The 25898-nt window shown below is 43.8% G+C and overlaps 2 protein-coding genes and 1 long non-coding RNA gene across 4 annotated transcripts; 2 read left to right on the top strand and 1 right to left on the bottom strand.

Moving 5' to 3' along the window:
- The first annotated feature begins 680 nt into the window (after positions 1–680).
- LOC123982643 (transmembrane protein 100-like) lies at positions 681–5434 on the top strand. Of its 2 annotated transcripts, XR_006828022.1 has the most exons (3): positions 681–800; positions 3703–4746; positions 5125–5434. XR_006828022.1 is itself a non-coding variant. In XM_046068313.1 (2 exons), the coding sequence occupies exon 2, from the start codon at positions 3746–3748 to the stop codon at positions 4217–4219; it is 474 nt and encodes a 157-aa protein (XP_045924269.1). In that variant the 5' UTR covers positions 681–800; positions 3703–3745; the 3' UTR covers positions 4220–5434. The 2 variants fall into 2 exon arrangements, 1 of the variants encoding a protein (XP_045924269.1); XM_046068313.1 differs by having other exon boundaries at positions 3703–5434.
- LOC123982645 lies at positions 4937–23837 on the bottom strand. The gene is made up of 4 exons (XR_006828023.1): positions 23619–23837; positions 23289–23478; positions 22254–22292; positions 4937–5918 (listed from the first exon to the last, which is right to left on the bottom strand). It is a non-coding gene; the product is annotated as an uncharacterized LOC123982645 (long non-coding RNA).
- On the top strand, positions 16799–17140 carry si:ch73-256g18.2 (small integral membrane protein 36). Its single transcript, XM_046068314.1, has one exon. It carries the CDS (start codon positions 16799–16801, stop codon positions 17138–17140), a length of 342 nt encoding a protein of 113 aa, XP_045924270.1.
- Positions 23838–25898: the final 2061 nt, after the last annotated feature.

Genomic DNA, 25898 nt, shown 5'->3' with positions numbered 1-25898 from the left:
TTATGACAAAGGATCTTTTGATGATTTGGAAGTGAGAACGTGTTGGAGGTTTGATTCCTGCGTGAAAGAAAGTCAAAGGTGACATGTTTTAGGTTAAATAACGCTTTGTAGAAGACTTACATTTACATTACATTTATTCATTTAGCTGACGCTTTTATTCAAAACAACTGCCCTACATGTCAGAGGTCGCACGCCTCTGGAGCAACGAGGGGTTAAGTGTCTTGCTCAGGGACACAATGGTGGACGCGTCACAGTGGGGAGTTGAATGTGGGTCTCTCACACCAAAGACATGTGTCTCAACCACTGGGTCACCACCACCACCTCTTACATCATGTGACTTACCTAATCTACTTAATTTTTACCCAAACCACAATATTTCCTAAACCTAAACATAAATTAAGATGTTATTTAAAGTGGTGTGGACAAAATGCCAAATTCATGTACTATCCTCCTCCAGTCCATTCATCAATAAAGAGAGTTTAACACACAAGTGAGGTTATTTTAAGGAACATGCAGTCAGTGGAGTGTGGTAGTGACAGAGCACCAGCTGAAGGGAGGAAAGAGTTAAAACTTCTCTTGTTAGTGCAGTAGGAGGTGGTATGGAGGGGAGGGAAGGCGTGGGAGAGGGCAGTCCCCCCCTTTTTTCTATTGATAGCCATATTCCCCATTTATTCCTGCAGTCAGGACGATGCCGAGTGACGAGCACAGAGACGCGACCTGCAGAGCCTCCACACCGAGGACAGCATGACTGCTAGAGTTCAATTCAGAAAAACTGGAATGGAGAGCTGCAGACTTCAACAGTAGGTGTTTTTGCTTTTCTCCTTCTTCCAGGACACAACGCAGGTGTTTGGCTGCATCATTAAAAAACTCATCACCCCGCAGAGATAACAGGCAGTCAGGTCAGCAGCTATGCAGTCACATCATTATCTCAGAGCACTGAGCTGAATCTTACAACCTCCTCAAAGTTTCATTTTTAGGTTGAAGGTGAAACATTTTGATCCTTTACAGACCAAAATGAATCTCTGCATGTTAGAAACGCTCCTCAGTCTCTCACATTAACTGAGAACTTAACTTTAAAGGTGATTATGTTACTTAGGTTTTATCATTAAGGAGACAAGATTTTATTCACAAACTGGATTTACATCATAAAGGAGGGAAGGTCTGATTGATTAATGAAAGGAAAAGTAGTCACTCCTGCTTTCTTTCCTCCTTTTTTCAATTAGACCAGATAAGGTGGGCTTATTTTGCATCGCTCATCATGAACTCACAGAGGAAACAGGGCGGATTTCCTGAGAAATAATATAAAAAATTAAGACTTCTGTATTCAAGGTACCATCCATTTTAAACTCTTGATGTTCTCAAAGTTATAGTCTAAACCATTAATTGTTAGACTAACTAATAATAACGCCAAAGGGCTTTACGAACTGACACCAAGGGGTCTTGACCATGTGTCCATGACGACCCGGGAGTAAGAACGGGTTGACCAATAAGATCATTGGAAAAATCACCATTCCTACATCCTGACGGGGACAAAAGTACAAACTGATCGAGAGAAGGAGATATTTTAGAGGCAAATAATCGCTTTGAATAATTATTTTCACATGTTTCTGTATCCAGTGTGGGATATTTGGTGGGGAGTTCACAGTTTAGCACACTAACGATCACAGCTGTATATTAACAGTGCAGGGTTCCCGTTATATATAAATATATATATATACACACACACACACACACTCTATATACCCACTACGGACTTTTGTTAGCCGACAAAACCACGCACAGTTTAGTAGCACAATAAATTAGAAACACAACATTTCGGTCAGATTCCATTTCTTCTCTGTTTCGGCATCAGAAACAGCCTTAAGTTTTAACACACTTATTGATAATGTTTTGTTCACCATGAGCCGGTAACTTTGAATAATAGATAAATAAAAGCATTGTCCATTTTTCTCATTCTAGGATTTCATGTCAGTGAATATGACTTTTTGACCCGGTGAAAAGGCCATTATTTCTAATTTCTCCTGGTTCACGCCTCCTTGTTTTCTGATCTGCTGTTGTTTGTCGTGTTAATTTGCTGTTAATGAAATCTCAAGGCTTCCTCCATCTGTTTCACATTGAAGTGCAAATTAACAGCAGCTGAACATTGTGGAAGCCCAGCTGCAGTCACTCTTCAGTAACAGGGAGGAGAACTTTGTCAGCCCATGAAGGTTTTTTTCACAGTGGAGTTTAAGCTTGTCCCTTCTGAGCCATCTTGTAGATTTGTTCATTTTTCTGTGAGGTGCTTTCTTCTGCAGTCAGTCGGTGGCGATGTGGCCAAAAGCTTGGGGTCAATTCATGAATATTAAACATGCAAAATGCAGAAAGACTAAAAGCATCACGTTTTCCTTTTGTTTGGGTTCAAGACATAACAGGGATTTGCAGACACTTCAACAGAGCTGATACAGATGTGAATAATGAATCAAATGATAAACTCACAAAAATGCTGAGGCATGCAGTTCAGGGGATAAACACAGAGGAAGAAGGATAAACAGAAATCCAAAGATAAATCCACAAAACAGAAACATCCAAAACCACGACAGAGTCCAGAAGTAAATCAAGACACACAACAGATCAACCCATAAACAGGAGGAAGACTCGTGACAACACAAACTAACAATCCAAAGACAACTGAAGCAGAGACAGAGGCTTAAATACACTAATGGGGAGGTGACAAACGAGGCCCAGGTGAAAACAATCAGACAATTAACACTGACAGGAAACAAAGCTGGACAAGACACAAGAGGCAGAACACTTCAAAATAACACAGGAAGTAAAGTACACACAAACACACAAGGACAGATTTAACAAAACAGAACGAATCACAAAAACTAAACATAGACCCCAGAGACCGGGAGGGATTAACAACTAAAACACACCAGGGGGGGCATAAACAATTATAACACAGTGAAATATAAAAACCACGAACACAACATTTTTAGGTCAACATGTGCAAAACAGATAAAAAACAGTAATACAAGACCTGCCCCCCCTGCAAAGGCTGGCACTGCTATGGGTATTTGAATCATCACAATCGTGGACTGTCAGCACCAGAGGCTTCAACTCAGCAGCAAACTGTAATTATAACTTCAATAATCTGCTACTTTCTACACTTATACATGGTCTGTGTGTGTTGGCATTTCACTGTGCAATCCTGTATAATGACAATAAAGCTGAACCTTATTATCACAGCTGGCTAGCTGGTGTTAGCTACTCAGCTATAGACAGCGACAAACTGAACTGAGCGAGTCCAACCACTGGGCCGCCAACTCCCGTGAGCTCCGATCAGTGTTTGTTTCTCTCGTAGATGGGATTTTCAACTGCCACATGGAGTCAGTAAAGTGCGGCATATCAAACACAATCATTTTGTGCAGATTAGATGTTAGACACACTGTGTAAAAATAAAAATTAGAATTAATCAAATTATTTTACATTTTGCCTTTACAACCCTTTGCGAAATGGCTAAATTCACTTCTTGCTCTTCTTATTTTGGCTAATTAAGCTAATTAATAAGCAGTTTTATTCTGTCAGTGGCTCAAATTGGTCATTTATTACCTCTTCATTAGAGCAAGTAACTTAAAATGTACTGGAGCTGTGCCAGAAGCCTGTTGAAGTCTTTTCACAGAGGTCAAAACAAGATCCTCAACATCTCTTTTCTGTTTTCAGCTAGCTGCGCTGTGATTGGCTGATCGCTGTCGTTTGTATCAAGATGGCCCACCTCTTCCTCGCCAGTAAGATCACGATGCCGGACGACCTCCACTGCAAAGGCGGCGCCAGGATCCCCAGGAGTGCCGTGAGGATGCCAAAATCGATCTCTGCTGAGAAGCTGAGTCGGGACAGGGCCAGGAAAGACCACAACGTCATCGTGACAACGCACGTCCCACATGTCAACGAGGTCCAGCTGACAGCGGCCACTGGTGGCGCCGAGATGTCCTGCTACCGCTGTACCGTCCCATTCGGTGTGGTCGTCCTCATTGCCGGCATCGTGGTCACTGCTGTGGCGTACACCTTCAACTCCCACGGGTCCACCATCTCAGTGCTGGGACTGGTGCTGCTGTCTGCTGGACTGGGCCTGCTGGGCTCCAGTGCCGTCTGCTGGAGGGTCCGCCTGAGGAAGAAGAAGGACAAACGAAGGGAGAGCCAGACCGCCCTCCTGGCCAGCCAGGGGTACTGCATAGCCTGATCAAATGCAAAGGACGGTCCAGTCCTGAGTGGAGTTCAGGTTTAGGCCCTTTTAATCAAAAAAGTCAGATGGTGGACTTGAGGGACACAGTGAACATAAACTGGTGAAGAGCTGGCATCACTCATGAGGTGGCAATGACTGCAGACACCTAAAATGACTCAAGGCTGTAATGGTTCAAGGGTAAAGGATGAGTGTTTAGACACATCGCAAGAATATCCAGCAGCAGAAAATACTGGATAATGGAGACTTGAAACTCAGAAAGTCCTGGACGATGGACTAAACCTTCTCTTTCAAAGAGAAGTACCGAGACGATGAGTTTAATAATCAATTATTCAAAAGACTACTGTGATAATCATTAAGGTCATTTATGAAGCCAAACATTTCATCTGCTTTTAGATTCTCAAGTGTTTCACATCATTTGGGTTTTGGACTGTTGTGGCACAAAACAAAGAAATTTGCAGACGTCAGCTTGAGTGCTGAGAAGTTTTAATGAACGACTTTGTCCTCGCATGTACAGGGACTTACAGGTCTGTGAACTACACCCTTCTATAAATCAATTTCTGTTGATTTCCCAAAGATAATCAAAGCAAACAGGATGCCCCTATGCTATAGCAGAGGCTCTGAACACTTTTAGAGGTTTTAGATGTTTTAAATGTTTCTTAGATATTAAAATTGCTGCACAAAGTAAATTTAAATTACATTTGAAACAAAGTGTGCAAAACACTCACACAGGACTGTCTAATCTATACTTATTATCATACAGGACTTTATTGTTGCTTTAAATGATTCATCAACAAAAACAGTCTGCAGATTAGTTGTAGCTCTACAAATGATGTACAGTATATCTAATGATATGATGCCAATAAGCTATAATATACAATTAACAAGGTACTCTGTTGTTGAAGTTTCTCTTTCAGTGATAAGCTCATTTGTGAACTCAGCACTCCGCACGTTACGTTTCTTTCTGAGCAGACAGAAGACGCCTCAGAAGACACCACCCACTGCCGAGTAACCGGTCAGAAGACAGGATTTTGACTTTGTGTATGGAGCTTAATCATGGAGTAACATTGTGAATACTGAGCTCACAGATGGGGATACTCTCTGATATGCATGCCACTTTGTGTGTTTAAACTAGTGCACTATGATCCAAAGTGATGAAAAATAACCAAATGTCATGTATTCCACTGTATTAAAGAACTCTGAGGGTTAATCTGACACTGTCTCACTTTCTTGTACCTTGAACTGGTGGTCCGTCTACTTATTCTTTGTCAGTAGACTTTTGTTTTATTAAACTCAAGATTAAAGTCTGAACCTGAAGCCGAACTACTTCTTCTTAATTCACTAAGGAGTTTATATTCAGAGCCGGTTGAGGAGCGACTGGAAAGTTATTACAGCTCGGCTGTTATATTTAGTTGTGTTTATGTTGCCTAGCATCCCACAGACACACGACCAGATAATAAACCAGATAGGGAGGGTTGGAGGCCGGGGTTGCGTCATTAGGGGGAGGCTGCGGTGACGGGTAACGGTTACAACGCGTTGTCACTTCTGCAGTGCTAACTTTATCTGCACTGGCGTGCTGCATCCTGGGAATGTGAGAGAGGGAGGGGGCGTGAGAGTGGAAAGAGAGAGAAGCAGTGTTGCATCACCTCAGTGGATCTTCAGTCTCGTTCTTGCAGACTGTTCGGAGGAGGTCCGGTTCCTGCGAGGGTGAAAATAGAAGCAGTCAAGTGGAAAAATATCAGAACCTCACAGGAAGTGGACCCACAATCAGCAGACCGCTACCTGCTGATCACCTCTTCTAAATAAACTGTTCCAACTCTGCTGATAACTGCCATTGGTGGAAAGTAAGCACTGTACAAATTAGAGGTAACTGTACTTTACCTTCCATTTAATTCCAGTTTATACTTCTACTGCACCATGTCTCAGAGGTAATACTTTCTTCACTACGTGTGTCTGACAGCTATAGTTACTTTTCAGATTACAGTTGTCCATCCCCTTCCTGTCCAGTGAAAACCCCGTATCTCCAGGTGATGAAGTGCAGGATTAAGAGTTCCTCCTTCTCCTTCAGCTAAATAAACTCTTGGATCAGCTGGAAAATGCATCGTCACAAAGCTGAAAAGCTGTTTTTCTGACTGTTTAGAGATACGAGGTTCTCACGGGACAGCAACGCCACAAACACATATAGACCATGATGCATTGCTTCGATTAAACAGGATATAAAGGAGTTATGTGAGAGGGACTCCTTCGTGAACGTCTTTCTCAGTTTTGTTGTTTGATGATATCTTTCCTCATTTTTTCCTCATAATTACAACTTAGAATCAGAATCAGCTTTATTTGCCAGGTATGTGTTCACATAGGAGGAATTTGACTCTGGATTGTACATTGCTCACGATGTGCTTACTCATACAATAATACAAAACAAATACAGTATAGAACATATGAACACACTATAAACAAAAACAATATAGACAGAGTGATTAGAAATGATCAGAAATGACCACATAAAGTATCTTTAGTACTTCCTACTAAAGCGGCTGGCGTTATCGCCAAACCCCATAAGTTATTAATTAGTCATTATAAAAATGGTTAACTTGAGAAGTTTCTGCGTGCGATACAGAGCCGGGGATGCTTCGCCATAATTAACATGGAGGTATATTTATGGAGATCGAGGCTCCACTTTTATCTGACTTTGGCTCATTAAGTGGCTCTAAACCGGATTACAATTACTTTGATTAGGAGTCTTCCTGGCAGCTCTGTGAGGCTGAACTGAAGCACACATCAGCATGCTAACATGCCCACAGTGTCAACTCTAACATGCTAATGTTTAGCAGCTATTATCCAAGCAAGGTTAAAATCAGGGGCAGCTGGACTGTGTTAAAGATACTCATCCAAGAGGCTTCTTCAGTTCTGACTGACTGGCAGGGAGTCCCAGCTGTTCAGCCTCTGCGGGGTCGTCAGCACTAACGAACCAGGAGTCCCGATCATCTTGACGACGACCTCGCAGAGGTTAAACAGCTGGGACTCTCAGCCAGTCAGTCAGAACCGTCTATGACCTGGATGACTGAGAACCTTCACGGACAGCAGGTCCCACTTTCACAGTCATAGTTTAGCATGTTAGCATGCTAGCATTAGTAGCTACAAGCAAAGTACAGCAGAGGCTGAGTCATAAACCAAAGTACTGAACAAGAGGAAGATTTGACCTGATGGTGGCTCTAGAGAAAAAGTCAGAAGATCACAAACATGTTATGGATTTATTATCTGAAAACTATGAGATATCTTTATCATTCCTGGCAATCCGATTGACTGACCGACAGACCAACATTTCCATCCCTAGCATTAAAAACTGCTCTTCTAGTTTACCCATTTTTGATGATGTACCTCTGTGGTGGGGGTAAGTCATGTGTTACTGTCACTGAGCTTTGTTTCGGGGCAGAACGAACGATCACGGACTCTTTTGTTTCTGAGACTGTGTGTGTGAGGAGGGTTCAGAGGGGAAATCCCGACCCTCCCTTCCCGTCCTGTAACACAGTGACCAGCTGAGTGACCAGAGGTACAACACAGTGGCACCCCCTCCCCCATTAAACACACCCCAGACTCTCAGCCAGAAAAGGCCTGGCACGCAAAGAGACAGGGAACCGGCAGGATTAAAAGGGATCAGCCAGAGAACAGGAAGGTTTCTGTTCCTACACGCCCTTTAGCAAAACTTTGAAATAATTCCCCTGCAGGCGTGTGAATGTTCTGCCATCAGACAAACCTCAAGGTCAGCAGAGTCAGCTGAGGCTAAAGAGAGCTGAGTAACCCGCTTCCAGACCTCTGAACCAGTGCCAACTCGGATTTTTAATAGGTCTAGTGTTGGTCATATAAAAATGTTTCAATTAAGCAAGTTGTAAAGTAGCATCATGCCAGCATGAACAGAAATCTCTGCTATCACTGTAAATCAGCAGGGGACCATGCTGTGTGGTCAGAGGTGCTTCTCATTAACTTCCTCGTTTAAAACTCCAGTGATCACGGCTGCGCTGAGCATCTACTGCACACCGTGTAACATCCAGGTCAAGCTTTTAAAGGTGTTTCTGCTCCAGGCTGGATGTTTTCCCGCGTCAGACTGACAGGTAGCCCACTGAGAACCGATGAGTCACCTTTACTGCTGTACATGTAGAAGGTTGATCAAGTCATGGTAAAATCTTTTTGCACTGCAAGATGGTGTAATAAGAGAAAACATCCTGCGTCACCAAACAACTGTACACACATACGTGCAGTTTACAGTGATAATGGTGGCAGATTAACAACTAAAGATTTGTAGAAATTTTTGAAACAATGGTTCCTTGATTTCAGATAGAAAGACTAAATTGGTGGAAAATGCATTGTTGAAAAAAAGAGTGAACTTGATGAGTTTAAATCAGATTGAGACTGCAGATCTGCGAAGGAACGTTTTACCTACACAAGTTGAAGTGGTTGCAGTGCTGAGGAGAGAACGGCTGAAAAAAATCGATGAAAGTACCCAGAATACCGAAATCAAATCAATGAGAGACTGGATGAAAGAAAACAGGCACAATGTCGAGGCAAGTTCAAACAGTACAATACAGTTCGTCTCTGTGAGGAAGTCAAGTCTTCATGCAACACAACATTCATTTGCTTCTCTCTGCTGAAACACTAATGAATATCTCACACAGTTTCTACTGCAAACACACAACTAGTGAGCTCATTACAGTCAGAGCGAGCAGAGAGTGGGAGCGAGAGCGGAGGTGAGGTTTAATTAGCTGTCAGCTGACAGACTGCAGCTGCCGCTGACAGGTGGGTGAATCGGTAATGAGGCTGGGTGTCAGTCAGAGCTGCTGGGAGGCTCGTTACCGACTCGCACAAAACCTTCCTGCAGAGTCGGTGCTAAAACTGGAACCTCACAGGTCGAGTCTTTACTGGCGTCACTTCTCTCTGCTGAGATAATTAAATTAAAGCTGAGAGCAGTGATAAGGCGACCAGCGTTTAGAAAGGTTTAGCATCTGTCGAAGCCTATTTTCATAGTTTTTACCTTCATGGTAACATTAGTCGTTTCCAAATGTAGAGCGAACTTTAACTGAATTCTCACAACTGTTATGCAGATGTTAGACGTCGGATGCACCAAGCTTAGCAGTTGGTGGAGCAGATTCTCTAGTGGGTGCTATTTAACCCCTGCAGTAGAAGACAAAGAAATCATTAAAATATGTCAAAGTAAAACTAAAGTTACAGTTTCCTCAGCGCTCCACGGATCTTGAGTGACATTTCTTCATTTCCATAAACTAACTTTTCCAACTGAGCATAAAAAAGTTGGATGGAAATGCTTTTGTTGTGTTGGTCTCAGGTGCCAGGATGCTTCAAACTAAGTTCTCGTAGGATCGTTAAACTCCGCCCTACACCTTTGCGTTGCTTCACTTTATCTTGTACCTTCCTGTGTACACCAGAAGTGGAAATGTGTGTCTTCTGCTGCTTACGTCTTAGCAAACATCAGACCAGTTTCATAATATAACGAATGTCAAGGACAGACTTTCTCTTAGTTTCTTCCAGCTCTGACAAACATATCACCACTGCGCCAGGATCAGCTGGTCATGTTGCCGCTATCATAGTCTGGTCAGAATGTGATGGCATTTGTGTTTTTCTAAAAGGTAAATATATTTACAGACAGTCAGAATTCTTCTCAGCGCTGTTGAGATAACAAATGTCACAAAAAGAAAGATGTAGCTCGGTAGTTCAGCTTGAAGCTGCGAGTTCTGGAAATGATTCTGAGCTGAGGTTAAATCTTTACTTCTGTCTTTTGACTGGGAAGTAGTACACACTACCAAAGTGACTCAGCTCAAAGATTTAGAGTCCAGTAAATCTGTCTTTAGAGACAACAGCTTGATTCAGATGGATTTTTATGCCAGTCGAAAGGATTTATGCTTGCTTGATCTCCAGCGAGGAAAATGTTGAATGAAATGAAGAAGTTACAAAATGGAAGCTCTCAGGTTGCAGGCATGACAGGTGGAAGGTAGGCCATGTTTTTTTTTAAATTTCAACATTTGATGGTGATTCATAGATGTTAAAATGCAACGCACCCTACAGGAAAAGCAGGGGTTGATCTAACTAAACATTAGCAGCGTTTCAGAACAAGCAAGGGATGCAGGATGCGTCTCAGCATGCTGTCTGAGAGACCAAGTGGCTCCAGTTGGTCTGCGGTGGGAAAGATCCTGTGATAGAAGCTGGTTTCAGCCCCTGAAGGAGACCGACCAGCAGGGCCAACAATGGCATGGAGGCCCCAAAAGGCCCCATTAACCCGGGAGAGGCACTTCCTTTCATCCGTCCCCTCAAACTTTTTCTCTGCATCTGTTTCTTTCATTTGCTGGCGTGGTGATGGATTGAAAGGCTCATTGAAATAATAGGGTGTGCTTGTAGCTCCCAGCTTGTGTGTGGGTGCTGTGGCAGACCGGAGGGGCGTGCTCAGCGGTGCCGCCTCAACGCAGGAAGAGGACATTGTTTTTCAAAAGAATGGCAGCCACATTTTGATTGCCATCGTGGCCCGCTGCCGTTCCTCCAGTCAGTCTCCCAGCTGTTCTGAAAAGATTGTGATAAGAAGGCTGTTCTTGAGAGAGGTGACTCCAGTTCCTTTAAGCAACACAATGCCCTGCATCAGGAGTGCCGGACCTGAGCTGTTCAGCCTGCAGGGTCAGCATGGAGAGATGGTGTTCGCAGTCACACCTGCAGTAAACTCTTCTGCATTTGTAGGAATAGCCATCAGTCTGTCCACCACTTTGACCCAGACAGAAACATCTGAACAGCTATCTGCCTGAAATTTGGTTCTCATATCCATGCTCCACTTGGCACAAGTCATGAAAACTTTGGCGATCCCTTTGAGGAACAGTTTGACATGTTGGGAAGAATGCTTATTCGCTTTCTGGCGACTACTTCTTGGCAGGGACCAGTGACTTCCTGGAGGCTCCGCAGTGTCAGCGTATAGACTCAAGTCAGACATCAGACAGATTAAACGCCTGTGAAAAGTTTTACAGAGAAGCAATATGGTCGGCGTTAAAGGTTCTTTGGAACTGGATAGATTTTGTGTCCCAGTTTCACCTCAGATTTAGCCTGATTCCAGAGAAGACTTTCTCCAGCTGTCCCATACTTAAACCACATTTGTTCTACATTAACAGCTCTGGGTTAAAGTTGGAAAAGACACAATAACTCCAGGAATTACATTCGCATTGAGCGATTCTGCAGAAGACAATGTATGTCCAGTGTTAATGTAGAAACCAAAAAACACCAGGCAGCCCAGTCACAGCCTTGAACCTGCCTGACTGTCACTGAACAACATTGCCAGAGTTTTTTTTATTGGTCATGGGTTTCAGACAGGTGGCATGGCGGATAGCGCTGTGGCCCCCGCTGTGTGGAGTTTACATTTTCTCCGGCTTCCTCCCACCATCCAAAGACATGCGGACTAGGTTGCTTGGTGACCCTAAATTGTCCTTAGGTGTGAGTGTGACTGGTTGTCTGTCTCTGTGTGACCCTGCGATGGACTGGCGACCTGTCCAGGGCGTACCCCGCCTTTCGCCCGATGTCAGCTGGGATTGGCTCCAGCCCCCCGTGACTCTGTACTCAGGATAAGCGGTTGACGACGGACGGATGGGTTTCAAACACTTTCTGTAATAAAACATCTAACAGCAGAAAGGGTACTCGGAACTCACCACACAGAAAGGCCGGAGCAACCGGGGTTTGAACCCACGACCTTCTTGCTGTAAGGCCACCTATCCACCAGACCACCGTGCCACCCTCTTTCAAGTATAATACGGTAAATAATCGTGGCAGTTAAAATACTGAAAAAAACGGCCAACGGGTGACACATTTTTGGCGGTTTGGGTGTGTTTGGGTGGTTTTTGGGCTGGAATCCATCAGCTGTAAGGAGGAACTTAACCAGGCAAGGTTTTAAATGCAAGGACTAAAATAGGACTGTAATCAATGGAGTGATGCTGGAACAGGTGTGATTCTTCTGAGCAGAGTTCTGAACAGCTTGGACTCTAACTAATTGTTTGTTTGAGTGGTTCTCCAAGGACATTGCTGAATCACAAACAACACAGAAACTCTTGAGGCTCGGCCGGACAGACGAGCTTAAAGCACCAATTGTTGTGGTGGCGGCCCGGCTGGCGGTGAGTGTCCTGGTTTTTTCTCCCCTTTTTGTCTGTGATTCTGCTTTTTCCTTGGTTTTCTCTAAACTCTGGCTGCCTCCCTGTGTCTCCTCCCCTGTGTTCTCTCTCTCTCTCCCTCTGCTCCTGAGCCCAGCCAACAACCTGCACCTCATCAGCCACCTCGTCAGCCTGCCACACCTGCCAGTGATCAACCTCATCCCTGCCTGTATTTCAACCCCGGTTCTCCGCTCCATCCTTGCTGGATCGTCGTTGCTCCGTACCCGGTGCCTCTTGATCACTCAAGCTCCCACACATATTTAGCATCTTATTCACTTCCCTGTGTTTGTCTGAGCTGTCACTAACCCTGTCTTTCTGTCTGTTTCCCTCCCAGGTTCACTCACACTCATCCTCCGGTCCTCTCCTCTCTGGGGCCTTTCCCCACGGCGTCCTCCCGGTTCTCCATCGCCTCCTCGCTTCCTCGGCCCCAGTGTTCCCCGGCTCTCTGGTCCCTCAACCCCTTTTTCCCTCAATAAAGCTCCTTCCCTCTGAGCGCTGTATTCCTCTCTGTCCCCACACCACCCCTAACACTAATATACTGCTTTCGAGATGGAACAGTGAGGTGTTTAATTTACGTCCACCCAGTTTGTAACGTTCAATTTGGTTGAGCTTCTTTACTGTGTCAGGACTTTTCCCATCTGTTCCTGATCTTTAATCTGGGTTTTTTGTAACTTTGACAGTTGAGGTTGGATCCATATTCCTTTATGTTTACAATCTATCCATAATTGTCTCCTCCTGATTGCCCATACTGTAATTTTACTATGTTGGTTTATTCTGCAGACATCGATTGCTGCCAACATTTTCTCCAACTTCAGGATAAGAACTTTCTACATCTACAGGGGAAGGACTCCACGAATCTGCTGGTCTGTCTCTCCAACAAACCACCTCTAATGGTCTACAGGGTGATGCTAGGGTTTGAAAAGCAGCTGCAAGTTTCACACCCAGCTCAGGAACGTTTAGTTTCATCCTTCAGAAATCAGTTTTGACTGCCTGTCTTACTGTTTGGTGGGTCATACTGATCTTAAACCATTAGCAGGTCACTTCAGCTTGTTTGGGTGTCCTCTCTCTAAAGTCTAATATCCGCTTTGCTATATTTTTCCTGCTGTTATTTTTACCCCGCCTTTTTTCCCTCGCAGCGCTCACCATCTGCTGTCGAGGACAGTAGTTAGGTGTCCCTGGTTTGAAAGCTATTTCCTGATTCTGTTATTCTACAGCATTTTTTGAAGAGACTGGATATCCTCTTTTCATTTTTCTGTGTTTTATTTAGACAGGAGAAGGGTTGAGAGGTTTAAAGACAGACAGAGGTCTACAGACAGTGCATTCAAGCTCAATCTGAAGGCTCTCTGCCTCAGTTTCTGCTGTGAACTCACTGAATGTTTTCTCAGTACGACTGAAATGTGTTGAGGCTTCTCATGAATCTACGTAGGAACTGAGAGACGTCGGGACACATGAGACGCTGCAGCGCTGATGCAGAACAGATGCAGGATGAATCCAAACAACATGAAGCATTTTCAGAGCAGTAAACTAGTGTATCTGGGTGACGGGGTCACGTTACATCAGTCTCTCCGGTATACATTCAGTACTGTGATCCTATTGGTGCTCGGGCTCGGGTTTCCTGTTCAGAAGTTGCTGTTCTGTTCTAACTCTTCAAATAAGCTGAGGAAGAGCGTCGTAGTGAGCATGAGCGGCGAGAACCAGAAACTCAACACACGTCAACAGAAAAGACAAAGAAGAAATGATTAATCATGTTGCATTCAATTTGATTACCTCTCTCCACACTAGTTAGAAATATTCATACCAGTAATAATTTGTTTTCCACGGAGATTTTGAATCCTAGTGTTTGATTTTAAACGTAATTCAGGGGATTTGTCTCCATGAAAGGAAAATAAAGCAGCTGGAAACGGGGATAAAGCTTTCAGTTTGTACTACATGTCATCGCCAGGTCTGATGCAGCAACTTCACGCAGGTCACTGACTCCGGCGGAGGGTGAATGATTGATCTGCAGGACATGTGATCATATGCATACTTTTTACAACCTCTGCGTATCATTCAGTTACACTGAAAGCAGGGTTTGGATATTAGGCGCCCTGTCATAAACTATTTTCACTCTATTTACAGAAAAGAATTCAATTAAAACTTTTTTCCAGTACGAAATGTTTGATTATTGTTTTTATTATTTGTGCTGTTGATGCTGACAACACAGTCCCTCATTATCACGGCTTTGCAGCTCATGATCAGATAAAGATTTTACATTTTGGTGACAGTTACTGTCAGCTGTCAGGTCATAAAGGCAGGGACACCCGGGTATCTCAAGCACTTTACAGTTTTGCCCCTATGTGCAAAACAAACATGATGATGGGCAGCGACGGATTACAGTACTGGCCTAACGGGCTCACGCCCAGGGCCCCAAGTGCCAAAGGGGCCCATAGAGATATTGCTGAAGTTACGCTGTGTGGAAGTTTAGTTTTGGGGGGTGTTCTATACAAGCTTTCATCGACGCTCGAAAGGCATGAATTTCCGACGCATCAATGCGTGTCATTCACTTTCTGCGCCCTGCTGCACATGAAGCTGGTGCTTCAGACAGCCTGAGCCCGCCACAGGTGCTAAATGAATTGAATGGGGCTTTAAACACTATGAAGCAAATCGAGGCCCTGCAGTAACCATCTGACAGGAGAAAAGTTTGAACACCAGCAGCTTGAACAAGCCAACATTGTCAGAACTGACCTTTAAAAAGCCAGATCAGTCAAACCCTACCTCGTCCATGCACACTGAGATAAACAGCACAACATATGGTCCCAATGCAGATTATAGAAATCCTCCTTTACTCTGTGTGATGAAATCCATACAGACTTCAACAAGAAGCCTCTGCAGCAGATTGTGTTTGCTGCTCAGGATTTAAAGACGCAGCAGGTTTCGACCACGGTGGACCTGACGCATCACCTAATTACAAAGACGTGTTACAGCCACTGTTGAGGATAAAAAATATCCAACACGTGGAAGATGGTGACAACTGCAGCTGCAGTGACAGCTCTGCCTCGACTCGTTCAATAGAAATGAGAATAGAAACAAGGTGAAGTTAGTTTCACGGCTGTTTCCTTCAACAGCTCCGTGTCAAAGACTCGATTTCTCCCAGTTGGAGAGCTAATTCAGACAGACGTCTCACAGTTTGATCACCTGAAAATCACCAAAGACGTCGAAGCAGTTTGCAGCGCTAAGACCTGAACATCTGTCCAACGCTCCCGCTCCTGTTGTTTTTAAATATAAAGATCTCAAACCACTGCCAATACAGACAGTGACCACCCTTTAAGACTTCACACCTGTGAGTATGTAAAGAAAAGTTAAGAGTTAAGTATTCATTAAATAATTAATTTTCACTTTAATTACTACTCAGTATTGTTAGTTTTGACTGCAAAACATACAACACAACATTGTGTTCAGCAGCCAAAATCTAAGTCTGACATGTGCATATTGAGGGTATAACAGTACTTTGACGTGAGCTCTGTAGTTTCATCTTAAGATCCAAATCTGCACGTGTGACTATGTTTTGTCCTCTTGAAGCAATAATTATTTAGCGATAGAATAACAACCTGTTAAAGCTGTAGTTTAACTTCACCGCGGTCGAGGTCTGTCCAAATATTTTGACTTTATTCTTGAAATAAAAGCAGCAAGTGAGAGAGGATGGATTTGTAGTCACCTTGAGATGATGCTCTGCCTGTAAGGCTCAAATGTGGGCAAAAAAAAGCCCACAACTGTCCTTAGCAGGACGTGCTAACAGCAATACTGAGGCAGGACCATGGCCTGCGCTGTGACCTTAAATGCTTTTAATGTAATTTGATTTCAAATGTAAAAATAATCACTCAGAGTGACATAATAAAGCAGTTGTTTAATACGTATTACATGACTCCCAAAATCCCCAGAGTGACGCTCATGGCAGGCTGACAGGTGTGCGCTTTCCTCCATTTTGCTGAGTGTAATTTTGTCACTGCACTAAACTGTTTGTTGAGTTGGGAAAAATCAAAATGGTGGCTTAAGTTATTAAAACTGAGCAGCTTTAATCATTGGCTGTTGAAATTCAAGGTTGAGGAGCAGCGAGGATTAATGTCTTTTAAAGCACAAAGCTTCATATCCACCCTGGCCTGCTGTCACTGCCTCTCTCTCTCTCTCTCTCTCTCTCTCGCAGCTGATCCCTGTCATCTCATCTCTCTGATGCCGTCCTCTGCTGTCTTTTGCTCTTTCTCTCTCTAGCCAGCTGTCCGTCCCCCGTCCATCGCCGCCGTCTTTTTGTCTGCTGCTTCTCTTTCACCCCCCAGATATCTCTCTCTTTCCCTAATTTCCTTTCTGCTGATTTTCCCATCATCTCTTCCCTCTCTGGATCCGGGGCGAGATATGAAGCGGCACCATGGGTTTCATGGAATTCTACCTGGAGATTGACCCCGTCACCCTGAACCTGATCATCCTGGTCGCCAGCTATGTCATCCTGCTCCTGGTCTTCCTCATCTCCTGCATCCTGTACGACTGCCGGGGCAAAGACCCCACCAAGGAGTACGCCCCCGACAGCACACCGGCGCCGCCCAGCCAGTCGCCCATACGCCTGGTGGTCATGCAGAACTCGCCCACCTCGTCCCGCTACGAGCCCAACAACACGGCCGGCCACGGCGAGCTGCCGACGCCAGACCTGAGCCGGGAGAGAGGAGAGAGGGAGCGGGAAAGAGAGAGGGAGAAGAGGAGTACTCTGGTCTGAGGAAGAGGAGGAGGGAGGTTCTGACAGACGACCCTGAAGTGCTGCTGAATCACTTTGTACAGACTCTTATTTTTACTTTTAAACATCCGTGGACGGTGTTGGCGAGCTGCTGAGTAGGTCAGCGGGAGGTAAGCAGCCAGCAGGGCCGACCCCGGCCTGAACCCCCCCGCCCCCCCACCTGCATATGAGCAAACATGTACAGCAGAAGAAATCACCTGATGAAACAGTGCCACTGTTAAGCATTGCAAATACCAAACTCCTAAATGTATAGTTGTTATTTTACATCCATTCGTTATCTGCAAACAAACAATATCAGTTACAATATGTAACGATGTAAAACTCAATCAAAAAGGAGCCGTGAGAAGCCAGACGTCCTGCTTCTGAAAACAAGTCACATAAGTAGTCAGACATGTGGTCTGCCAATGCTTTCAGCAACAGTTTGTGTGTAAGTGGCTGCACAGATATTACTCGTCAGGCTCACATTGTTCAGTCAGAGTGTGCATCTTTAAATACTTAAATTTTAAGACTAAACTAAAAAACTTGTGTTCAAGGCTCCATGGTGACCAGGGAGTCCTAAGCAGCTGCCCGTGCCTCTGGTTTTCATCACATGACAGGGATCCAAACTACAGCTGCAGCTAATTATTGTGTGTGTAATCATCCGCGGACTTTGACTTGGGTCTTACGTTGCTCTCAGTGTACATACACAAAAACAGGCACAGACACAGCGTACAGTACACACACATACACACACCATAAAGACAAACCACACAGACAGTAGTGTGGGAGGCAAAGCATGCTGGAATAAATATGTTTGGGTTAGGTTAGGTGTTATTATGTGCATGGGGTAGGTGGATATGATATAAACTGTATAGACAATTTAAATAGCTACTGAAATGATATGAATAAACAATAATAAATAGTAAACAGTATACAGGTGAAGTAGATGTCAGAGTCACACGGTGCACATGTTCCTGACACTGTGTGTCTGGAGTTTGATTATCAGATACAGTTTTGCGTATAGCGTGTGAAAACGGTGAAAACAATGCCCGTTACTAGTTCCCAGAGTGCATCGTGAAACCTCATAGACTTTCAATTTTTCTGACGACTACAATGCTACATTTAAAACTGATTACTAGGGGGAAGACCAGAAGTTAGGGGCTTGAGAGTGAATGCAGTTAGTGGAACGTCCCCATAGGGCTAGTGAAAGAAGGTTGTGCTTTTGGGGGGGGGTTAAACTGCCACATCTGCGTGCCACAATGTTGTTTTGTTTTATCATTTATGGTACAATGACAATAACAACAACAACAAGACCCAACACTTATCAGTCTGGTTCAGAGGCTTCAAAACACGAACAAAAGGTCGAGGGGAAACGTGAAAATGGTCGCGGTAACTAAAAGTTAAAAATTGTATTTAAAATTAAAAAAAGATTAGTATTCCTCTAAAATAAAGCACATCTGCTGAAGCGTCCATGTGAACATCTGTGTGTGTGTGTGTGGTCATCTGTTCATCCCATACATGCAGGACTGTGTATTGCCAGGGTTCTGTATGTTCTAGCTGTAATCCGCTGTGCATTAGCAAATGCATGGAAATCAATTATTACTGATATGTGTCTGAATACGTAACACGAATCGAGGACATCGTCACAACACGCGGGTCTGAGCAGCTGATTCGTCCCATTCTGTTATAATCAGATTAACAGCAAATCAAAACCTGATTAACACGTTTCAGGCTGCAGTCGGCGGCTCTCCTGTCAATGCAATGAAAAGTATAGTTCAGTCCAACTCCACTGGAGCTGCTGCAGACATCTGCGACTGTGGGGTATCTTTTCAAACATTTTGAAACCAGTACGACTCTTTGACGTTGAATATGTTTCCATAAATCCTGTTGTTTGTTGTTGTTTTCCACAACAAAAGCCAAATTCCTCAATGCATCAGTATTAATATTGTCTGAACATGAATATTAACATTAATTAAGTTTACAAATGTTATCTAAATTTGGAAATATCTGATTTAAAATCAGATAACTTTACAAGAGTCTTACAGATAACCTATAAGCAAACTCCACATGCTTTGCAGTTAACGACTGTTTGGTGATTTTTTTGTTATTACAACTGCCCAGTTGCCAGAAAAGAACATCGATTTTTGACAATTATGCCAAACCCTGGACACGTTCAACAGTTTTTATGTCCAATTTCTATGATTTCTTTTTTGAGCGATTTGGTATCCCTACCGTTTCAGAGTGTAATTCACCGTGGACGTTAATAAGGATAGATGTACGCGTGCCTTTGTTAGACAGCCAAACATCAAGCAAGTGCGACAACACAAGCCCCGTCAATATTACTGACTAGTCCAACAGGAAGAAGACCAGCACGCTGTCTGTCCTAAATCTCTTGCCAACGTCCGGCAGCCTCTTGCTTGTGCACTCCGTTTTTCTCTTCTTAGCTTCCTCCGTCAGCGTCCTCTTTAGTCTCTTTGCCTCAGCCATTAGCTAACATTACGTCCATTGAGGCTGCTGAGCCCGGTTATGTTGCCTGCTCGCCCAGCTCTCTCCACCAGCAGCAGCATAATGTTGAAACTTGGGTGGCAAGCTAGCCAATAAAGCTAGACAGCAACTGACGAAAGAGAACTGACAGTAACGTTACCGATGTCCGAGTGTTGCTAACACCAACTCCAGATTTATAGCTAGCGATTTTGCACGAGGTAACAGCTTTGCTAACAGCCAAACAGTCTTTTGCCCGGTCATTCTCTCTTTTTCTCTTCCTTGCTTCCTCCACTATCTTCTTTAGTCTCTGCCATGATATCCATACTGAGAATACTGAGCTAGTTTCTATCAAAGAACTCACATGGTACATAATATACAGTACTGCCGGTTCCCAATCCACCACGCCGACCTCCCCACCTTGCTTTCCACTTCTCTACAATTTGCAAGAGGATAAGAACTTTCACAGCAGAAACATCATGAATCAAATATAATCTGAATGTTTCTTGTAAACCATTTTAAACCTAACATTTATGTAAAGCGGGCTGCATGCAGCTTTACGTAGCTGCCCCGCCCACTGGCAACATGGTTTGTAGATGCTGAAATCAGATGTTATAGATGTGATGAAACAACTGACTGAAACTTTCACTTTTACAAAAGGGGTAGAATTGGGTGGAAGAAAATGAACAAATGTGGCATTGCTTTCTCATAATTATAAGACGCTAAGTCGTAATTATAAGGCATAGAAGTCGAACAGACATTTCTTAATTAGCAGCAAACACAACGTCCAGCATGGGCTGATGGGAGTTTTTTTTAGCTGTGCAGATATTTGGTCATAAATCACAATCTTTGTCTTAATATTACCCAAAGTGCTAAGTTTTGTTGCTTCAACCTAACCACACATAGGACTCCAGAACTTTGTACCACCACATCCACTCTGTTCATGTAGCAGACAAACATATTACTTTATTTACCTTAAAAAGCTTGACACTAAACATTATGTGTGCAGCAATTATGTTTTCACTGGGTGTTTCACTGGATGCTTGAAAACTCTGACCTGCTGTGGTGGACAAACCAACCAACCAATCACCGAGCCCCCTTATTGACATGACGTTCCTGAGCTTGGAGCGACATGGCTAAAATTGTTTCAGAAAACACTTTCATGATTGGTCTTTAGTCTGGAGTTCTGGCTTTCACTAGCTGTGTCGGAACCGTCCAGTATTAAAAATAGACTGCTGGGACACTTCCCATGATGCACTGAGCTCCTCTCCCTCTCCATCTGTTTGCATTCTCATCACATTGATACGTGTTACCAACTCCACTTCTTCCCTCTCCAGTAATTTTGGGCTTTCTTGTCCCTCTCCTCTCTCCTCTGCCGCTTGTTGCAGGTGTTTCTGGCTCTAGACCTGTGGGGTCTGGATCTGTGGTTGCAGGCTTCCTGCTGCCCCCATGTTCATGCTAGACACCAGATGCTACAATATTATATAGTCCTATTACTTGTAGAATTACGACTACCAATACTATTATTTTACATCTCTATGTGGAACTTGTGTTGGGCAACTGTGTGTTCTCCTTCCTTCACTTCCTTCCACAACCCAGCCGGTTGAGGCAGTTGACCGCCCACCCTGAGTCATGGTCCTGCTCAAGGTTTCTAAAGGTTTCTCCTTGCCACTGTGGCAAAGTGCTTGCTCATTTGTGGGAGTTGTTGGGTCTCTGTAAATATTATTACACAGAGTACGGTCTAGACTTCTCACATGAAAAGTGAAATAATATAACTTCTCTTATAAATTTGCGCTATATAAATTGAACATGTATAAAACAGCGACACGCTGAGTGGACCGAGCAGGATGAAGAAGAACATCAGCAGCACCAGACTGAGTCTGTTGGCTACCCTCCCCCCAAACTCTGGACCCTGAGGTCCCAGACTCTAAGCTCTTCACCCTGCTGCATGAAGCTCTGAACCAGCCTGCAAATCCCCTGCCTGACCCCTTACCCCCTCCCTACATCACTAAGATGAATTTAGCTGACAAAATAAACCCTCTCTGGACAGGGAAATAATGAATGGATCGACGGATGCGTGTTCGTCACTCATCCCTTTGACGTATGCTGGACTGCAGCCCTTTGGTGGCCTTTGAGAGAGGGTTATGGTTTACACATGTGGCAGGCAGCAGATGGTGGCGTAACACAGAGATTTGTTGGATGGTGTTAAAAGAAGCTGATAGAGAAACTCAGCTGATGTTTGTTTGGAGGGAAATCCTCCACTGTGCGGAGGAAACAACATCTGTTTATCTCAAACAGAATGACATTTCATTACTGGGCTACAGATCTCATACTGGTGTTTGTATCAGAAGCCTGCATGGGGATTATACCAAGCAGCAGTAAGAGTATATATTTACATTTACTCATTTGGCAGACACTTACATTTGAGTAACAACATACAAGCATCAATACAGTAAGAGATTTACGATTGACAATAGGTTAGAGAGCAGAGCTGCTAGGAGGGCATTGTATACGGACATGCTGGCAGCTCTGTGGGGCTATACTTAGGCTAAATCCTAACATCATCCAACTAACATGCTCATAATGACATAACCATAGGAGACATTAAAATCTTTATGCAATAAAAAGTGATTACCAAAGTCAGAAGGATTCATCCTCTGGGGACCATGGATATCTGTAATAAATGTAATGAAAACAGTTGTTGAAATATTTCAACAAAATCCAAAATGTGAATCTGACGATAGCACTAGATGAAAAATTGGGGTTGGATTCCTCTCTGGGGACCATGAATGTCTGGACCAAATTTCATAGCATCCATCCAACAATTATTGAGATATTTTAGTCAACTGAAATCGACTGATGACAGACGCCGTTAGCATAGCTAAAAAAAACAAACGAAAAGAAAAAAAGAAGAATTATCTACTTGAAAATGTTTAGGGCTGCACAATCATCTAAATTTGTTTTTTAAAGAATAAAAAAATATTCAAAACAATCTCACTCCTTTTCTGGAGCTTTAGATCATGACCTTTTATGTTCAGTTGTCATGGACATAAGATGTTCAGGTTAATTCTTGACCTTAGAAACAGCAGTTGAGTAAACATTTAGCAGATTTTCTGGAGCTTAAGCTTACCCTTGAGGTGAAACTGATTAATCGAGTGCAGTTTCTAAGCTCAAGAATGAACTCTGCATTTGAAAACTTTATGAAAACTTCTAGATTGGCTAGAATTTGTTGGAGACGTTAAAAAGTGATCAGGAGTTGTGTGCCAAAAGATAAAGTGATTTATAGACCAGCCAGTTCTTTTCTGTGTCTATGGCCGAACTTTTGCATCAAATGCCAGTGAACGTTCTGAAGACATTTCTAAAATATTTTGCTAATATTTTGCTAAAAAAGAACAGCTGGACTGAAAAACTGGTTTACATCAGGGACAAGTACACCGATAAAATATAGTCCAGAGAGCTGGCAGACAAACTAAAATATGGAGAGTTGCTCAAAGTTAATCACCATGTTTTTCCATGTTTTTCTATGTTTTTCTAGTGTCTCAGCCACACCTGCTGAAAAAACAGCAAATCCCAAAAGTCCTTTAAATCCCTGCCATTGGCCTCCATCCACCTGCAGCACAACACCTGCGGGTTCAGCCTGGACCCTTGGAGGAACTCAATAACATCCTACCAGAAGCTGCTGAGGACCAAGGTCTGTCGTCCACCAGTTCACCGAGGTGTGATCATCTTCTGGGACCCTGGAGACATTTGGACTTTGACTCCGCCTTGTCAGGGCCTGTTCGCAGTAACACAGATCCATCATTTACGTCTGAGACTCGAGCTGAGGAACTGGGACGAGGCGTCGCCAGCTGGCGTCCAGTCTGGAAGTGAACAGTAACATTACTTCATCTAAGACAGGAGGATGTTTTGGTCAGTACCACAGCATGGACATGAGCACAAATGATGTCAAATACATAACAGTGGAAAACAGAGACCAACAGTGATACAAAGTACAACGCACCCGAGAAGCAGTTTGGGGTTTAGGGCCCTGCTCATGGCCCCCTTCGGCAGTGATCTGGCCTGTACTTGAATCGGCGACCGTCCACTCAGCCAGCTGTGCCAGGCTGCAGAAAATACTGTGTTTAAATGTTGAAATCTTAAGATGACCTTTTTGAGAAAAACCTGAACAGGCAGTTGGTTTTTGCCAGCCAATGTTAAGTGTTGGCACGTCACAACAACTTAGCCAATGCTATCGAGATATAAAAACAACCAGATGGGTCAGAGGTACAAAGACCAGCTCTAAATCAATGGCAGAAGGCTCTCTAGCCTAGCTCTTCTTCTGCAAAACAAAAAGCACCTCCAGTGTGGCAGATTGAGGAGGTCACATCTTGTCAAGCTCAGACACAGGAAACAGGAATTTAGGCCCCAGCACAGAGCAGATGCAGTTTGACAACAAGCAAACCTAAATACCCAAACGGAGGTGACAAGACGAGGCACAGGTGGACTCAGTCAGGGAGAACCAACAGGGACAGGAAGCAAAGTCAGGACAAGGGGAGACACCTTCAAAATAAAACCGGAAATACAAAACAAAAATACAAAACCGTGACACTGCTGTTGTAAAGGTCAAGTAGGTAAAGAGATTTCCCTCTCCCTCTGTGGCTTCCCCCCCCGTTGTGTTTCTGGTAGAAACTGCTGGGGGGGGGGCATCAGTTTCAGGATTACATTGCTTCTCTGTGGGTGTGGTGAAAAGTCTGTCACACTGGGCTTATGAGGAATGTTTTCAACTTTTCAAAACAACCTTTTTAAAAGATTTAATGATTCCCAAATGTATCAGGTGATGAACCTTTATTTAATCAAGTCATGATGATGTAATGTTGTTACTTGAAATCTTTTTTGGGGGGGAAAGAGGACGACATTAAACTCTGTGTGTAACATCAGAACCTCTCTGCTCAGCTTGACATGAATCATCAGTAAAATCGTCAGTTTGTTATTGTCTGAAGCAATTTCGCAGCCTATAGAGTTGCTTATAGGGCCCCTCAGCCACTGTGGGCCCCTGAACAAAATTAAAAGGTGAACTTACTTTGGAGTTATCAAAGATGCATTTCCTAATTATGTTGTAGCACCTATAGATGGCCGACGTAAGTCCCTCCCCTTCCACCTTGGGACAGTATTTCATAAAAATGATGAATGGCAGTCGACAGCGAGAGACAACTACTGTTTAGATCCCGTTTGAATTGAGCCCTGCCTCACACACATGATGTTTGTCAGTTTAAAATGTACATTTGAAAGTCAAGAAAGTCTCAATTTGTTGTAAAACCGTTGAAAATACGTAATTATAAAGACCGCAAACCCAAACCCAAGGTCAAAGAGGTTCCACGTGTCGAGGACTCCCACGCTTCCCAAACGCCACAGCTTCACCTTCGTTTGTGATTAACTTAACATTTGTCAGGGAAATGTTCTGCTAAAGGGGCCCTTTGAAATCTAGTTTTAACATCTGTGTTCATCAAATTAGTATGAATAAATAGACCCACGAACAACCTGGGACCAGATCCTGCAACTGACTCATCTGTATATGTGTGAGGGACATTTATGGATGTTGGGATTCTGTAGACTTACTAATTTTGGGGATTTGGGAATGAAATGACAAAATCTGTATGTCTCTAAGCAGTAGTATCCCATGTGCTGTATTTTAATGTAAGAACTGTACAGATCAGATCCATTTTCTGTCTTTGATTGATTCAACATTTCAGAACGTCTGGCTTAATCTCTCTCCCTTCCTGAAACGACAAAACCCCCCCTCGACCAAAAAGACTCTCGCCTCCCATGTCAGGCCTTCCCCTCTGCTCATTGGCTCTGGCGCCGTCTGACAGATGATCCAATCCCAAGTCTTTAGAGGACTCGTGCCACAGAGTCAAATCCTCTTACATAAAAAAAACAGCACACAGCCAGCTGAGCAACCCACCAATGGCTGCATCCTATCTAATATGAATTGCACAATTATCCACCCCCGCCCATATTCCATGTTTGTGGATTATACGGTGACCGCTGCAGAGTATTAGAAGCATGTATTATGTGTTTGTTTTTGCCCTGTGCTGTTTTTTTTGTCGGCGGGGAGGGTTACGTAAGCCTCAGGTTGTCAACAGGCTGAGATTTTGTCGTGTTCAGACCTGACCTGACGGCTCATCTGAAGCCTACACGAGGCTCAGAGGCCGGCCTCGCCGCCGCAGCACGCAACTCTGAAGATCTCAACGGGCAGACCCGTCCGCCTGTCTGTGACGCAGTCCAGACTCCCGGGTGAGGA

This window comes from Micropterus dolomieu, linkage group LG14, assembly GCF_021292245.1.
Source record: "Micropterus dolomieu isolate WLL.071019.BEF.003 ecotype Adirondacks linkage group LG14, ASM2129224v1, whole genome shotgun sequence".
Classification (NCBI taxonomy): Eukaryota; Metazoa; Chordata; class Actinopteri; order Centrarchiformes; family Centrarchidae; genus Micropterus; species Micropterus dolomieu.
This window is presented reverse-complemented; position numbering and strand designations above follow the sequence as displayed.